This window comes from Salvia miltiorrhiza, chromosome 8 (genome assembly GCF_028751815.1).
Source record: "Salvia miltiorrhiza cultivar Shanhuang (shh) chromosome 8, IMPLAD_Smil_shh, whole genome shotgun sequence".
Classification (NCBI taxonomy): domain Eukaryota; kingdom Viridiplantae; phylum Streptophyta; class Magnoliopsida; order Lamiales; family Lamiaceae; genus Salvia; species Salvia miltiorrhiza.
The window spans coordinates 27,642,725-27,659,278 of record NC_080394.1 but is presented as its reverse complement, the minus strand read 5'-3'; the positions used below and the strand labels follow the sequence as shown (position 1 = coordinate 27,659,278).

At 36.5% G+C, this 16,554-nt stretch overlaps 1 protein-coding gene across 7 annotated transcripts; it reads left to right on the top strand.

Moving 5' to 3' along the window:
• The first annotated feature begins 1,784 nt into the window (after nucleotides 1-1,784).
• LOC130997413 (nuclear pore complex protein NUP1) lies at nucleotides 1,785-10,663 on the top strand. Of its 7 annotated transcripts, none has more exons than XM_057922715.1 (10): nucleotides 1,825-2,266; nucleotides 2,918-2,964; nucleotides 4,017-4,132; nucleotides 5,727-5,925; nucleotides 6,023-6,325; nucleotides 6,428-6,526; nucleotides 6,628-7,326; nucleotides 8,258-8,649; nucleotides 8,730-9,922; nucleotides 10,031-10,663. In XM_057922715.1, the coding sequence occupies exons 1-10, from the start codon at nucleotides 1,978-1,980 to the stop codon at nucleotides 10,348-10,350; spliced, it is 3,657 nt and encodes a 1,218-aa protein (XP_057778698.1). In that variant the 5' UTR covers nucleotides 1,825-1,977; the 3' UTR covers nucleotides 10,351-10,663. The 7 variants fall into 7 exon arrangements, with proteins under 7 accessions (XP_057778693.1, XP_057778696.1, XP_057778698.1 ...); XM_057922716.1 differs by having other exon boundaries at nucleotides 1,852-2,266; nucleotides 4,023-4,132; XM_057922714.1 differs by having other exon boundaries at nucleotides 1,852-2,266; nucleotides 2,915-2,964.
• Nucleotides 10,664-16,554: the final 5,891 nt, after the last annotated feature.

The following is a 16,554-nucleotide window of genomic DNA, read 5'->3' as shown; positions in this document are numbered from 1 at the left end:
TATTCTGGTATAATTGGATAACAACATTTTGTTTGATTGACATGGAATTAAAGTTTTTTTTTGATAAATTACATAAGTGAATAAAGAAGTTCAAAGACCGCTACATGTCGGAATTGCCCTTCCCAAAATTTTCATAATTTTCCTTACACAAATTCTCCCGTCAAACCGCATGTATATGTGAGACGGGTCGGATCAGGGCTAGGGAGAGGGTTTGGGCGGATCTTGGCCCGGGTCCCGGGTTTGGGTCGGATAATTCAAAGTAATTATTATTGTGATGATACTAATCAACATGAAGAAAAGTAATGCTTTTGAAATATTACATTTCTTTATATCAATAATTACTTTTTATTACAATAATGATTACTTGACGAAAGTAAGTATACTGCCGCCGCGCCCTTCACTCCACCCCCGTGCCCTCCGCTGCTCTACCAGTCAGAACTAGTTGAAGAGAACGTCTTCAAATCTTTGACAGTTGGCTTTGAAAATCTTCCCTTTTGATACAACAAAAGACTGTGTCAGGATTATATATTTCCGTACACTGATGATGTAGACGTCTCTGCAAAATCCTTGTACTTGGATGTACTTTCTTTGGGAAAAGCAAGATACTCATTCAATGTTAAATGTGCCGCAAATGTCTTTTATACTTTGTCACCTCTTGGCAGTTGACTCCGCTTTTCCTTCTCCTAATTTTAGGATTTACATGACATATCTGGATTGTTTGAGCCCAACATTTAGTCAGATGTCATCAGCTCATCCCCTATTCAGCTGATCTCCTAGTTCTTGAAGAACAATTTCGTTCTTCAACTAACCTTGAAGACTATCCAACTGATCCATCAGCTCGCTCACTAAACTAGTATCAAGTGAAAAAAAAAAAAGCAAACGCGCCTTAATATATGAGTTGCAGTCTACAAAATAGAGCTTTGACATATCATCAGTTTCAAACTTTAAAGGGGTCTGGATTTAATTGAAGCATCGTAACTTTCCCAATAGTTTGTTTGTACAAAATTGGAATGAGTTGAAGGTGGGATATGAGAATATTTGTAGATTAAAATGAGATTTTTTTTTTGAATTTAAATTTGAAAGAAAAAATCTCCGATTTTGAGTGGTTAATTACCGATTTCGTACGGTTAATCGCCACCCTTACATCCTTACAAGATCGATGGTTAACCGGGGTTCCGCTCGTTGGTTCACGATTTACAAATTTTGGGCTCATAACCGGTCCTAACTTTCAACAATTCCGATTTCGGCCCAATCCGTGGTCAATGTTTGAGGTCCAAACTATTGACCGTCGCCGGAAGAGCCGACTTTAATTAATTTGGACATCTCTATCTCAAATGTTTGAATACTCCCTCCATTCCCCGATTTCAAGTCCATTTTACTATTTTAATACGTCACCCAATTTCATGCTCTTTCCCATACTCAACACAAAAAAAATTATTTTAAATAGTATACATACCTCCGTCCTGTAAAAATAGTCTTAGGAGAGGATGCCATGTGTTTTAATAAAATTGGTTATATTATGAGTGGAGAATGATCCAACTATAAAGATAGTGTTGATAATGATAATTAATTATATTGTGAATGAAAATATGATTTTTTCGTGTGATAGAATAAATAATAAATTAATATATATGGAGGATAATTTATTGTGAGATAATGTTCATTAATAGAAGATGATTATTTTTTATGAACAATTAAAAAAAGAAAGTTAGGACTATTTTAATAGGAGGGTGGGAGTAATATTTTAAATTTCGATCTTTATTAGATGGAATTTGGACAACCAAAATAAAGCTAGCACGAGCCGCATAAACTCACGCTTGCTTCCTGAAGGAATTTCATACGCATTTAATTATTCGGTGCCCATTATTTTTCTTTTTCGTTTTGTTTTTTATTATCGAGCATCGCTTTCTCTGGCTACTCCCCAAAATAAAACCCTAGCTTTCGCCCCTAACACCTAAATTTCAAAATCGGACGAGAATGTCGACAGCGGAAGAAGGCGAAGCAGCCGCTAACGCCACCACATCTTCGTACGGTGGGGGAGGAGCCGGAGGGAAGTTCCGGAAGAAGCCTTTTCGCCAACAGGCGACTCCTTACGACCGACCCCCCACCGCCCTTCGTGGTAACAACACTAATAGCGACGATAGTAGCAGCTGGTGGACGAAGCTATTGGAGCCCGCCTCTAAGGCCATATCATATGGCGCGGACCGCTTCTTCGGTTCTGTCTTTCGTAGGCGCCTCCCTCCTCCGCCCCCTCCTCAGCCACCAGGTTATATGCTTATTCTAGTTTCTCAGAATGTGTAAGTGGCTTTCTTTTTCGGTTTCATTGGTCAAGTTTGTCGCATTTGTGCAGCTTCTTTCACGTTCTTTCAATTTACTCATGTCGGTTGTTCGTATTTGTTGGACATCGAATTCGGACTAAATTTCCAAATTTGGAATTGAATTGTGTATTTACTTTTGTATCTAATGCTGTAAACTAGTTTATTTGCTGGATTGTTTTGTGTGTTTATAAGACGGTTTATTTTGTTTGCTTGATGATTTAATTACTGTAGAACTGAAGATATCTTCTTTGACCATCCTCCAACTTGTAATTGTTCTTTCAGTCCTTTCCTTGTTGTTTGTACGTACCTTAACACCAGGTGTAAAGCTGTATATAGAGTAGCATTATCACGAGATTGTGTGTCTTTATGCTTCTTTGGCGTTTACAGATGGACTTTATTGCAGTTGTTACTGGGTTGTAGTGTCAAATTTTTATATTTACGGTTATGTGCTAGCTATCATATATTCTTGTTGCAATAGCATTTATTAGCATGAGCACTGGACCATTTGAGCTATGACATTTCACAGTTTATGTGTTTTCTGATGTACTTGACCACTTCTTTGAATTCTTTCTTGACATTTTGGTCTGATGGTTTAGCAGAGTCAAATGTTCAAGAGAGTGGCGGGGATCAAGGGACAGGTTTTAATGTAAGTTTTTTTTGCTTGAATTTCATTCTCAGTTTTATCTTGTGCGAATATATGTTTTAAGTTGCTCCTTTGAGTTGATAACTATCGATAAACATGTTGTTCATTTCATCATGTGGTTTAATCTCCGTGTTATGCACAGAAAAGTTTCAACCTGTAACTGTTAATGAATATATTTGGAGAGCAGTAATGGTGCGACTTCAGGAAAATTGATGAATTTCTCTGAGTTTAAAATAGTTTGTATCTTTTGTGGATTAGCACTTATAATGTGTCAGTTTTCAATTTGTACTTTTAGGGGCGGGTTTGATGTTGCGTTTTATTTTTTTTAGTTGGTGTCTTAGTGAGGTATTCTGTAATTCTAAAGTACATTTATGCTGACCGGATTAAATTTCTCTTAACATATGGAAACAGTTAAATTTGTGTTTTTGAAGTGCTACGCTTCACATGTAAATGTTTGTTGAATATATACAATATTACTCAGCTCTGCATAAAATATATTGGGAAATTTGGCATCAGTCACATTGGATGTATGAAATCATTTAAAAAAAAATTCATTGCATAAATGTTTAGTTATTTATAGGTGTTAACATAAGGCTGGTTGCATTTTTTCAATTATTTTGAGTGATCTGCAGGTTAAATTTATAGGAGCAAGATGATATATTTCTTTATGTAGTAGATCAAAAGACTTGTATCTGCAGATCTCAAATATAAGAGTTGACTTTCTAAGGAAAATGGCCTCTCAGTGTTGTTTATAGTGAGGTTAATGAATGCAGTTCTTTTAGTATTCTAGGCTGATGAAGTTCCACAAAGTTACAAACCTTTCTATTCAACTTCTGGTAAATAAGTACTACAATTTTGTTGATAGGTTTAAGTTTAATCTTTTTGACATCGTATCCAGTCTTGTGCCTCTTATGCGAAATGTTTACATAATACTAATGGCTGGTGCTTTGTCAAATTCAACTGTATTTTCCATTATGAGTTTAGTATATTCTGTATAAGGCTAGTCTTTGAAAATCTGCAACAATTGATTGATACTTTCACTTCATTTGTTGAAGAGTCAGAGAGGTGAACAAGAGCCCAAAAGTGGTCAGTGCAGTCAGCCAATAAATAGTTCTAGCAGCAATGGCGTCACTGAGCTTGAGCATTTGTTGAAGCAAAAGACCTTCACTAGGTAAAGTTCTTGGGAGGAACAGCCTCCGTTTCTGCTTCCACGATTTAAATATTTTGATACAGGAGCTTTCAGTTCTAGGGTAGTTCAGTGACAATTTTTAAAAGTATCATCTGCCAAGCTGCTCTTTCAGAATATGCTCATGCATGCCTGTTTCTATACATCAGTAATCATGGCATTTTCTCTTCTCTCAGGCATTTGGTCTTTCCAATGTGTACTTTATTTGGGAAACTTATATCTTATTTTACTGTTCATCTTGCGGCATCATTGTGTTCCTTGGACATCACCGAAAGTAATTTTGACAGTCAATATCAAGTACTGTAATTGACCAATTTGATGTTTTTTTCTTGTGTGTGTGTATGTATCTTATTTTACTATTCATTTTGTGACACCAGACACCATTGTGTTCCTTGGACCTTGGTTTTAAAAAGCGTGCATAGGCGCGGGCTTTAGGCTGGGCGCAGGGTTGGGGCGTTTTGTAGTGCGAAGCGCACGCACCTACAAGAGGTGCATGGAAGCACATATAAGCGCAGTGAGGCGCGCCTAGGCGCAAATCCTCCAGGCGTGTGCCTTCCGTATTTTTTGAGGATTTGAATTGCTTTTTCAGGCGGCGCAGTCTAATTAAAAGGCTGTGTTAAGCCGCAACTTTTTATTAGAAGGGGCTCAGCCGCAACTTTTACTTTGCCATTAAGTAATACTCCCTCCGTCCCACTTCAAATGTCCCACTTTCCATAATGGGGTGTCCCACTCCAAATGTCCCATACCTTTTTTGGCAATACACTCTCTCTCTATACTTAATATTTAAACAATTTCCACCAACCCACTTTATCTACTTTATACCCATTTCTTAATCTCCGTGCCCAAAAGTAAGGGGACATTTGGAGCGGGACGGAGGGAGTACTATATGGAGGTAATTTATTTATTACCCATTTAGCCACATATATTATTAATTTATTACCCATTCAGCCACAACTTTTAATAAAAAGGGGCCGAACTGCAACTTTTTCACAAATACACAAAGTATTTGCCTCGTAAGTAATATATGGAGGTATAAACCCATAATGTATATATATATTTTTTATTTTTATATGGTGTTATTTATTGTTCCAAATTAAGTATTTGTATTTTTTATGTATTTGTGTTTTAAGTATGTATTTTAAGTAGAAAATATATTATAGATAAATATGTTAGAATTTTTATATTTTAGGTGCGCCTCGCCTACGAAAAGCCCGCGCCTGAGCTTAAAGCCTTGCGCCTAGGCTCTGGGGCATGTTTGCGCCTCGTGCGCCTTGGGTTTTTTTAAACCCAGACTTGGACATCACTGAAAGTAATTTTGACAGCTGATATCAAGTACTGCAATTGACCTATTTGATGGTTTTTCTTTTTTCATTATACGGAACAGTAATATCCCTATTTAACATCTAAGTAGTAACTTTCGTGTCGTTTGATTTGTTATTCTATTTTTCTGTGGTTGCTATATATTCCTATGACTGATTAATACAAGAAGGTGAGTTTCATCAAATATTGGATGTAGTAAATGCTCGATTTTTCATTACCTTAATTACTTTCTCAGTGACTTTTAAGTTGGTTTATGCAGGGCTGAGATTGCCCATCTGGCAGAACTTTTGCAATCACGAGCTGCAGAAGTGTCTCCTGGGGATGCAAGCCGAATCAATGTAGTGTCTGCTTTGGATTCTGGCAGGCAAAAAGAATTTGCAAGCGGCATATCGGAAGGAAACATAAATGATGGGATCAGATCTTCTGCCTTAATGCTTACTCCTATTCACAATTCAAAAGTAAGATAAACTGTGTTACACATAGTCATGCACACATTTATTGTGGTCCTCCCAATTTTCAAGAGCTGAATTAAATATTACTTATTAAAATCTCCAGGTGCTTGAGAATGATATTGCTTCTCCTGCTGAACTTGCTAAGGCTTACATGGGAAGTAGGCCTTCACAAGTTTCTCCATCCTTGTTGGGACTGCGCAACCAACTTGGTAAGGAGGGCACAGGGTTGCTTGCTGATACAGTGAATTCCTCTAAGTCGCCTATTATGTCACTTGCTAAGAGAAGTTCTGTCAGCATGAGTGCTTCAGAAAATGGTTTTATAACCCCACGATCTCGAGGCAGGTCAGCTAACTACACCATGGCTCGCACCCCATATTCCAGAGTTCATCCAACTTCCACACTGAAGGTTCACCTACACTATTTTTCATTTTTTTTTTTGGGTAAAATAATCTATTTACTCTCTAAGGCTTCTAAGGCTTGTTCTTTCATCTTGTTCAACTCATTTCAGGGAAGTGTAATCAACAGTAGTGGTTTTGCTGGGCCTTCAACATCATCTGCATCTCTTTCTCTACTGGAGAATGATGGAAATTTTGACTCTCGGCTGGGAGTAAGTGTGGACAGCGACTTCTTTCTAATTTGAAGATTGGATTTTTACTATTTTTGTATTATATCTTTACCTGTTCTCATGCTACCTATTATGCTTGCCAGACCTTAAAGCGTAGAAGTTCAGCCTTGGATGATGAAATTGGCTCTGTTGGTCCTATGCGCAGAATCAGACAGAAACCCAATTTATTGGCATCTAAATTTCATCACACTACTCATGGAGTGGGAGTTGGCTCTCATGCAAAGCAGAAGCCTCAAATGAATGGGGAAGAAAGAAATAAGGTCTTGAAAAATAGTGGAGAAAATGAGACTGAGAGTGTCCCAAGTACCAGTTATGCTCATGTTCCTTCCAAGTCTAAAGAAGTTGCTGCAAAAATATTGCAGCAACTTGAAAAGATCAGCCCAAAGGAAAAATCGCCAGAGTCAAAGTTACCAGCAATGCAGGAGAACTCACCTTCAAAGTTGATCTTAAGTAGGTTCCCCGGACGGGCTCTTGGGAGCATGGATGATGTGGGTTCTTCAAAGTTGATATTGAATGTACATGATGATCTTAAGTCTGGGAATCAGACCAATGACACACTGCCTGATGTTCACGAGTCTTCTCCCCAAAAGCATGGGAAAGCAGAAAGGAATAACCCCAATGGTTCCTTTATTCCTTCTGGCAGATGGACTCCGGTACTGAACAATGATTCTGCAGTGTCTTTGAAAGCTTCTACTCCTGGCCTTGGAGCTGGTGCTTCTGTTGTGAAGAATGGAGCACCCCAACCTCAAAAGAAGAGAGCTTTTAGGATGAGTGCAGAAGAGGTACGCATTGTTTAGTTTCGGTTATGTGGATGCATATATCATATATTACTCCCTCCTATTCATAATACTCCCTCCGTCCGCCAAAAGTGGACCACTTTTACTATATCGGGCGTTTGCAAAGAGTATACCACTTTTCTTTTATAGAAATGGTCCCACCATCCGCAAAAAGTATCTCATAAAAAGTTTTAACAGTATAAAAAAATCGTCTTACAAGTTAAAAGTTCATGGGTGTGAGAAGATGGGAAAATTTAGAAGTTGAAAATTATGCTTCTCTGAATAACAGACCCAGTTTTGCGCCTGCTGAGCTGTTTTTTTATGGTTTAAAGTGTTGGGCTTTTAAAGTCTAGTAAAATTATTAGTGTGTATTAAATAATTATTCTGAATTCCATAAAAAACAAACAAAGAGATCTATGTGACTCTTCCTATGACCTCTCTCCGCCTCGGCGCAACGAGGCGCCCATACATCGAAAACCCAGAGAGGCAGGAGTCAGGACGGCTTGGGGCCGTATGGCGCCGCTTCCTCAGGCGGCCGCCTCGAGCGATTTTCGCAACACTTTTTTATGTTTTTCATAGATAATGATAAATTATCATTAATTATGGTTAATTTATGTATAAATTCTTTTTAATAATATGTGTGCAAAAAATAGGACTTATATTATGAATCGGAGGGATTATATGTATATTTATTTATCGTGTCCACATTTAAATTATAAAGTATTTGTCAACAATTGCATTATTAACAAGTATTAAAGCTGGTGCAGTATATTTTATTTTCTAAAGTTTGTAACCTTCAGGCTCTATTGATGGTTAGAATTGGTCTTTCTTTTCACTAAACATCTTTCGGTACAATCAAGTAACTAATTTTATAGTTCTCTCTTATATATCAATCATGGGATCTTGCTAATGTGCTCATTGTGGTGGCATTTTCTAGGATCCCTTGGAGCTTGCTGATGTAGAGTGCAATGGACTTGCATCTAGATCTTTATCTGAGACAAATGGACCTTTTGAGTACTCGCACACCAAACTTGCTAGAGAATCCAACACCACTTTCCAGTCTGAAGATAAGTCCTCTATGGGCCTTACATCCGGGGCATTTACATTTGGAAAAGGGACTAGTGTCATTGCCATCCCTGCATCAGCAGAAGGAACAAGAGCTGCTTCACCGTCTCAAATTTTTCCTTCATCAGATCCTGCATTGGATAAACCTAAGGAAGCGAATAGTTCTCATTTGTTCAGCTTCAGCTCTAAAGCTGCTAATAATTCTCCTTCATTGCCATCCGAATCTACCATAATGGCTCAATCTGAACCTGAAAGATCCAGCAGGTTAATTTTTTTGTTTGATTTACGTCAAATGTTAAGTTTTTGTGATTTTCTTCATCTCAATATTTTAACTGCGTGTACAGCTTGGCTGATATCTCGACATCAGTTGTCTCTGAAGTCAGAACTCCCAATTCGGAGACAGGATTTCATATGAAGCCTGTAAAGGCGGTAGATGCTAATGGAAAATGTGATGATGGTTCTTCTGCGGCATTAAATGGGCCACTTGTTTCAGGATCTTCTCCAGTCTCATTTCCTGCAGCTTGTTCTAGTGATATGCATCGGACATCCATGGGTAGTGCTCCTCTGTTTACCTCTTCGACCAGCACTACTAACTTTCTCCCCACAGGCAGCAGCACCAACGCAGCAATTCCCTCTAGTGGCAACATTTTTGGTGGGGCAGCGAAATCTTCAAGTTCAGGTGGACCTGTTTTCAAATTTGGTTCCGCCGTAGATCCACCTACGGTGTCAGCAGCACCAACAGCTAGCATCTCCGAAAGAGCAGACCAGAGACCCAAAATAAATCCAAGTTCTGTCAGCTCAAGTAGCGCATATTCTACTGTTGCAGCAGCAGCAGCCAGCTCTGGCAATAGCATCTTCAAGTTTGGTTCTTTCAGTAATTCAACTGGAAACAGTCTTCAGACTTCCATCTTTGCTAGTGCCACTAAATCTCCACTTTTTGGTGCTGGTACCATCTCACAAGGCACATTGGCCGAGTCAGTTCCGGCTGCATCAGTTCCAGCACTTGATATGAATACTGCCTCTTCTCTTGGTTCAATGCCCACTCCGAGCTTCAGTTCTGGTTTTAGTTCTTCAACTTCCACATCAGAGACCACCTCTCTTGTCCCTGCTGGTGGGCCAACATCGAGTTTACTCAAATTTGGTGCGACTGCGGCTGCTGTTAGCTCCAGTGCTAGTGCTGCTACTAGCGCATTTGGTTTTGGTTCAAGTTCATTTTCTTCAACCGCTACAGCCTGTTCCAGTGGTGGTTCCACAACACCAGTATTTGGTTTTGTTGGTACCTCAGCTTCTTCTGCACCAATTAATACAACTAGCTCTTTCAGCAGTGGCTCATCTGGTATATTCAATTTTGATGGGAGTTCTTCGGCTTCCTCCTCCACATCCAACTCAGTTAGCTCCATCAGTGCGCCTTCCAATGTCTTTGGTGGTTGGCAAAGCCAGAAATCCCCATTATTTGGTTCTCCATCCCCATCCGCGGGATTTTCTTTCTCTGCTTCTGCAAATGCTGCGCTACCCATGGCTTTCAATTCATCCACTGGTGCCTCATCTGGCCCTGTTTTCTCATTCAATACTGCATCTGCTTCCCCATCTCTGCCTAATACTCAGCCTGTGTTCGGTAATTCGCCAATTGGTGGTGGTTTTGCAGCCTCTCCTGGGAATAACGATCAGATGAATGCAGAAGACAGCATGGCCGAGGATCCAGTGCCTTCATCTGCACCTACTCCTGTATTTGGTCAACCAGCCGTCTCCCCTTCCCCATTTGGATCGGTGGCTCCATCACAAAACAACCCCTTTGTGTTCAACGGCCAGCAAAATCAAGTCCCTCTACAGAGCCCATCTCTCTTCCAGGCATCAGGCAGTCTAGAATTCAACGCTGGAGGCAGCTTCTCGTTGGGCAGCACAGGAGGCGAAAAGTCAGGTAGGAAGATTGTTAAAGTTAGTAGAACCAAGAATCGAAAGAAGTGAAGATGTACAATGGTATTAATGGGATGCCTGTTGGTGTGAGGTTAGTAGTTGGAACGTTATTATATCCAGAGCCAATATAATGAGTCTTTCTACATGGTGCTGCTTTATTATGATATTTTTTTTTTCTTCTTAGTAGTTTAGCAAAATTTTGATAGGCAAATAGTTGTCAATTTTGGACAGTTTGTCTGGTGTTGATGTGAAGAAGGATTCGGTTGTACGAATAGTGGTGGTAATACTTCATGTGATGAGCCGTGTAATTGTGTACTTGACTTGGCTTCTTGTGTGTACCATAATGGAAAAATCTTCATTCTCATACTCCAACTTAAACTCCTTCCTACTCCCTTTCTTTTTGCGGACGTGATTTATATTAGTGCACAGTAAAAATGGAATATGTTCCCCTGCAAAAAAGAAAAGTGCACATATCAACTTTGTTTGTGAATCATGTATTTGCATACGCACGGGGTAAATTGTTAGTTTTTATAAAATCTATATATTATATAAAAATGTAGTATAATGGCTATTTTTTTCCATCAAAATTTCTCTCTCCTCACTTTTTTTTTTGATTCTTTTATAAAAATCGTCAATTTTGATTAATAAAAAAATATTAAACATGGATGTAAATTAAAGATAACGAAACGATCTTTAATTTGGCATAAAAATAAATTTGAAACGAATAAGTTATTATCAATTAAAGTTTATAATTTTTTTTTCTCTCTCATATTTTATCACTCCTTTCTCTTTTCTATTTCTTTTAATTATACAGTTCTTTCTCCTTCATTCATTTTTCATATTTTCTATTTATTTTTTTATTATAACAATTTAATGCAATTAAAAAGATGAAACTTATATTTATTCATTTTAGAACTCTTTAGGTTAAACATAATTTTTTAAGTGAATTATATATATAAATATATATATATATATATATATATATATATATATTAAAATAGATTTTCAAATACGATTTAGATTTATTAAAATTTCAGTATATTTTTATATGGATTTTTAAATTTATTTATATTAACATATTTATTATTATTATTATTATTTCTTAATTTAATTTAATATTAGATTGACAAATACTTATCTATTAAGCAAAAAAAAAAAATGATTAATTGAAGAATCATACATGATTCTCTTTAAAATATAAAATAAAAGTAAATTGAAGAGTTTAATTTTGTCATAGTATGTCTATTCAAATTTACTTAAATCATATACTCCACATTTTATTTTTGAAAATGAATGACACGTTCAACCCTTGATTTTTTCTGCTAACCCATTGATAAAAAAATATTTGTCTGTAAAATACACAAATAAAATTTTTGATGCATATAAAAATAATTGTTGTTATGTTTATTCAAATTACATGGCATATATGCACTTACGACTCACCGATGAAACCATTTTTCTGATAAAGTTTTTCTTATTAAAATCGAAACACCAACTAAAATAATGCAACATCATTATTTAATATTATAAACTTAAACTTAATAAACTTACCATTTTTATTATGAAAACAAATCCTGTCTATTCACAAAATCAATTCTTTGGATGTTGTATAGGAACTTTATTTTAGAATTTGTATTCAAACAAAATGACCACATAAATATGATTAAATATGTAGTCCAAAAATATACTATTAAACTATATCCAAACAATATAGTTTTGAACATCTTAGAATATTATATGATATATAACTATACTCATGGGGAAGGCTAAAATAAAAATCAAAGTTAGACTATAAAATAGGAACCATTTTCAGCCATTGGATCATCAAGATCTACGGTTAATTCATCACCTTGTTGGAATAATTCATGGTCCTGAGTTCGAATCCCATAGGTAGCAAAAAAATTAATTTTCATAATTCATACATTTACACAGCGAATTCATGGGTATTCTACATATAATTCATACATTTTAATTAGTTTATAGTTTATAGTCTAAAAGGAGTTTTCTGAATAGCCCTCCCCCTATACTCATTATCATTTATACTTACTTTTGATGGTGAATTTATATATTTATACACATTATCAATGAAAATCAATTAATTGGTAATTGAAAATACAAAATTGAAAATTTATATATTTTCGAATTCATGTTTTTTTATTGAAATTATGTTGTGGATAATTTTAATTTTTTATTTAGATTAATATTTACATTTATTTATATTTATATTATATATATTTAATATGCATATTTATTTATTTAAAAAATCGTTCAGTTTCGATACTGATCGTGCATCGCACGAGTGGGCGTGTGCTAGTTAATTAATTATATACTCCCTCCGTCCCGACTTTTGGTATCCAGTTGAGAACGGCACAGGTTTTAATAAAGTGATTGATGTGTTGTGAGTGGAATAAGGGTCCCACATTTTATGTGAGAGTTAAAATAATTAAAGTGGAGTAAGGGCCCCACCTACTTTTACCAAAAATAGAAATGGATAATAAAATGCGGGACGACCAAAAAAAAAAGTTGGATTCTAAAAGCTGGGACGGAGGGAGTATTAATTAATATTGTATTGGGTTAAAATACAAAGAAAAAATTAGTGTTATACTAAAAAATGCATAATCTTTAATTAATTAAATAATTTTATTTTTTTATTGTACTATTACAAATAGTGGTGGTCTGATGAAATAATAATAATAATAATAATAATAATAATAATAATAATAATAATAATAATAATAATAATAATAATAATTGAAAGAATTTAGTGTTTCAAATTTCAAATTACCACAAGTAACACTGTGAATTCGTAGAGTAATGTTAAAAGGAATGTTGATAACATAATCTTAATAAAATTCAAGCTAACATGCAGCGAAAAATAAAGAACACACATGAATACTTTTTTCACGGATTATATAAATACAACCCGTGAGTGCCTCAAGGCTAAATTTACTATGATCATCAACAATATACAGTACAAATTTAGATATCTCTGGTAATCTATCTTTATAGATTAGCTACCTAAGATAAATCTACCTATGTACACTCTGCACTAAAATGTCGAATCAATACAAAAAGCCAAAACAGCCGAATAACAAATGTTACTCGAACAAAGCAGTTTGCTACGCTCCAATGTACTCGATATTCAATCCTTGTCCTTGACCTCCCGTCATTACAAAGTAAGCCTTTACAGATTGGCTACCTAAGACTCCAACTGAAAATTTAAAATGCTCTATTCCTTAAGTTATATATGAAAAATGTCCTCTTTTATAAACAGAAGCTTGCTATGCCCTATTCTTTAAATACCCTTGATGTTGATAGGTTTGTTTGGTTATTTGAGAAAGTCTTACACATTTGATCGATTTGACATCTATCAGTCAAGAGTACATGTGACCGGGGGGTGGCTAGATTATCTGTATCTGACCGCTCGGGTGGTCAGATAATCTAGCCACCGACCGGTCATATGTACTCTTGACTGATAACTGTCAAATCGTTGACTGATAGCTGTCAATTCGATCAAATGTGTAAAACTTTCACAAAAAATCAAACATACCCATCAACATCAAAGGGTAAAATAGGTTCTTCACTTAATTTGGGCATAAAATGCTTAAGTTTATAAAGTAGGGTATTTTTAACATACAACTTAAGAAATAGGGCATTTTTGCCTATTAACACTAAGACTCACCCGTCAAAGCATGACTTGAAGAACTGGTGTCATGTTTGCAGCAAGACAAAGTGATGAGTTGGTTGTGAGCGAATGTTAGGTCGGTGAAAATACAGTCTCAAAACGTGAGAATGAGAGAAACTTCTTGCTGCATTTATATACCTTCATGTCATGGTTATTTTGCCCCACTTCACACTTCTAGAAGCTTCATATGTTTGGAGTACAAAAGGAGACAGCTTCTATGTTTGGTGTAGAGATGCGAACGGTATGCCGTTTCTGAAGCAAAATAAAAGAGAAGCTTCAGTCAGGTACACCTGTAATATTCACATCAACTCGCAGAGGTGTGATACATAAATATAAAAAAAGCTTGATGTTGAGAAGGTTAAGTCATTGTCTGTGACGTCCGAGGACGAAGTGCGAAGTGATCGCCGGTGCAAAAGAGGCATGGACAAGGAGCGGCTCCGATTAAGACTTCCAAGCGGAGGGGCACATGGATGAACCGAAACACACCCGAACGAGAGGAATTATGAGAATATGCAGGTATGAGACTGCATATTCGAGGAGAGCTTAAATGATTTGATAGGCGCTACTCATATCAACAAGATGCATCTTCTTTTCTAGTGCCCACGTGGAAGAAACTCCAAGGTTAAGCGTGCTTGGCTTAGAGCAATTCCAGGATGGGTGACCCCCTGAGAAGTTTCTCAGGGAGCGTGCGAGTGAGGACAAAACACGCTAGAAAAGACTCGTGTTGGTTTGTGGGGACAGCCGTCAAGTCTGGAGCCGGGCTGTTACATTGTCTATTCTAGAGAGGTCTACAATACGTAAAATGGCTGTCAAACTTTAAGTTAGCAAGAGCTTATTTGGGCAGTGTATAAAAAGAAAGGAACTACGACCACATACAAGTGCAATCAAACCACTCTTGACTGATGCGAGCAAGATAACAAGGATGAAGTATTGCTTAAGTAATGTTGTGCATGATGCAGCAATCGCAAGGTACAATTATCAAAGCATGCAAAACGTTGTTCATATAGACAAGAAATGGTTCTATATGACCAAGACGTCGGACAGATATTACCTACTCCCTGAAGAAACAAACCCGTATAGAGCAACAAAGTCTAAACGTTTCATCACAAAAGTGATGTTTATGTGTGTTATCACTAGGCCACAATTTTTAACAGATGGGCATGAGTTATTCGATGGAAAGATTGGAATATTTCCATTTACTACAGTCGAGCCAACCAAGAGAAAATCGAAAAATAGAGCAAATGGTATCTTAGAAGGGAAGCCAATTCAGTCAATAACTAAAGAAGTCATCAAAGAATGCATAATTAAACAGGTAATGCTCATATAACATCCTTTTATTTCAACTATCAGACCATAAACAACTTCATCATATAGTTAGACCACATTATTTCAGGTTATACCAGCAATAAAAGAGAAATGGCCAAAATCATATTAGATTAAGCATATCATCATACAACAAGATAATGCAAAACCACATTTCAATAAAGATGATCCAGATTTTATAGCTGCTGCCAACAGTGATGGATTCAAAATTAACCTAGTTTGCCAACCAGCCAACTCGCCTGACTATACAATCATTGGAGGATGACAAGATGGAAACAACTGTTGAAGACATAGTGCTGAATGTGTTGACATCTTTCCAAGAGCTTTCATCAGTTACACTAAACAATGTCTTCTTGACATTGCAAGGGTGTTTAACTGAGATTATGCAAGTTAAAGGAAGCAATGACTACAAGATTCCACACATAAACAAATCAAGACTCTTGAGGATAGAAATGCTGCCAGAATGCATAGAAGTTGATGAAGGACTTATCAAATACTGCCTAACTCACGTGATGCAGGCACAAATTATGACATTGGGGACCTTATGTATCATTTTGGATTTGGCTATGGGTTAATATTGTTTTTTATTTGTTTTTTTTTTGTTTTTGTTTTTGTGTGTTTACAATAGAAACAACTCAATAGGGGTTGTTTATGATGTAAACATAGGGCTTTAGTCTCAGCTTTTATTTTGTAAAAAATGAAGCATCATAGACTGTGTATAAAACCTCCAACTACTAGGGATTTACTCACCTAGTGGTGACTTTGCTTACATTTCATCATACATCACAGAATATAGATCACATTATCAAAGAAAATAATCAAACACCCAATACATCAACATATATGAAGGCACCAGGCGGCTTTAAACCATTATGCACCCAATACATCAACATATATGAAAGCACCAGGCGGCCTTGAGCCATAAAAACCCAATACATCAACATATATGAGGCACCAGACAGCTTTAAACCATTATGTACCCAATACATCAACATATATGAAGGCACCAGGCGGCCTTGAGCCATAAAAACCCAATACATCAACATATATGAGGCACCATGCGGCCATATACCATAAAACAATCAAACATCCAATGCATCTCATCAATAATTTCTCAGACAATATGAAATAGAAGCATCACGAAAATTCAAAATCAAATACGGGCATAACTACTCATCATATCAACATAATTAACACCAACAACCAAAGTGCATGTGAAACCCACTGTAAACCAACAAAAAAGCTGC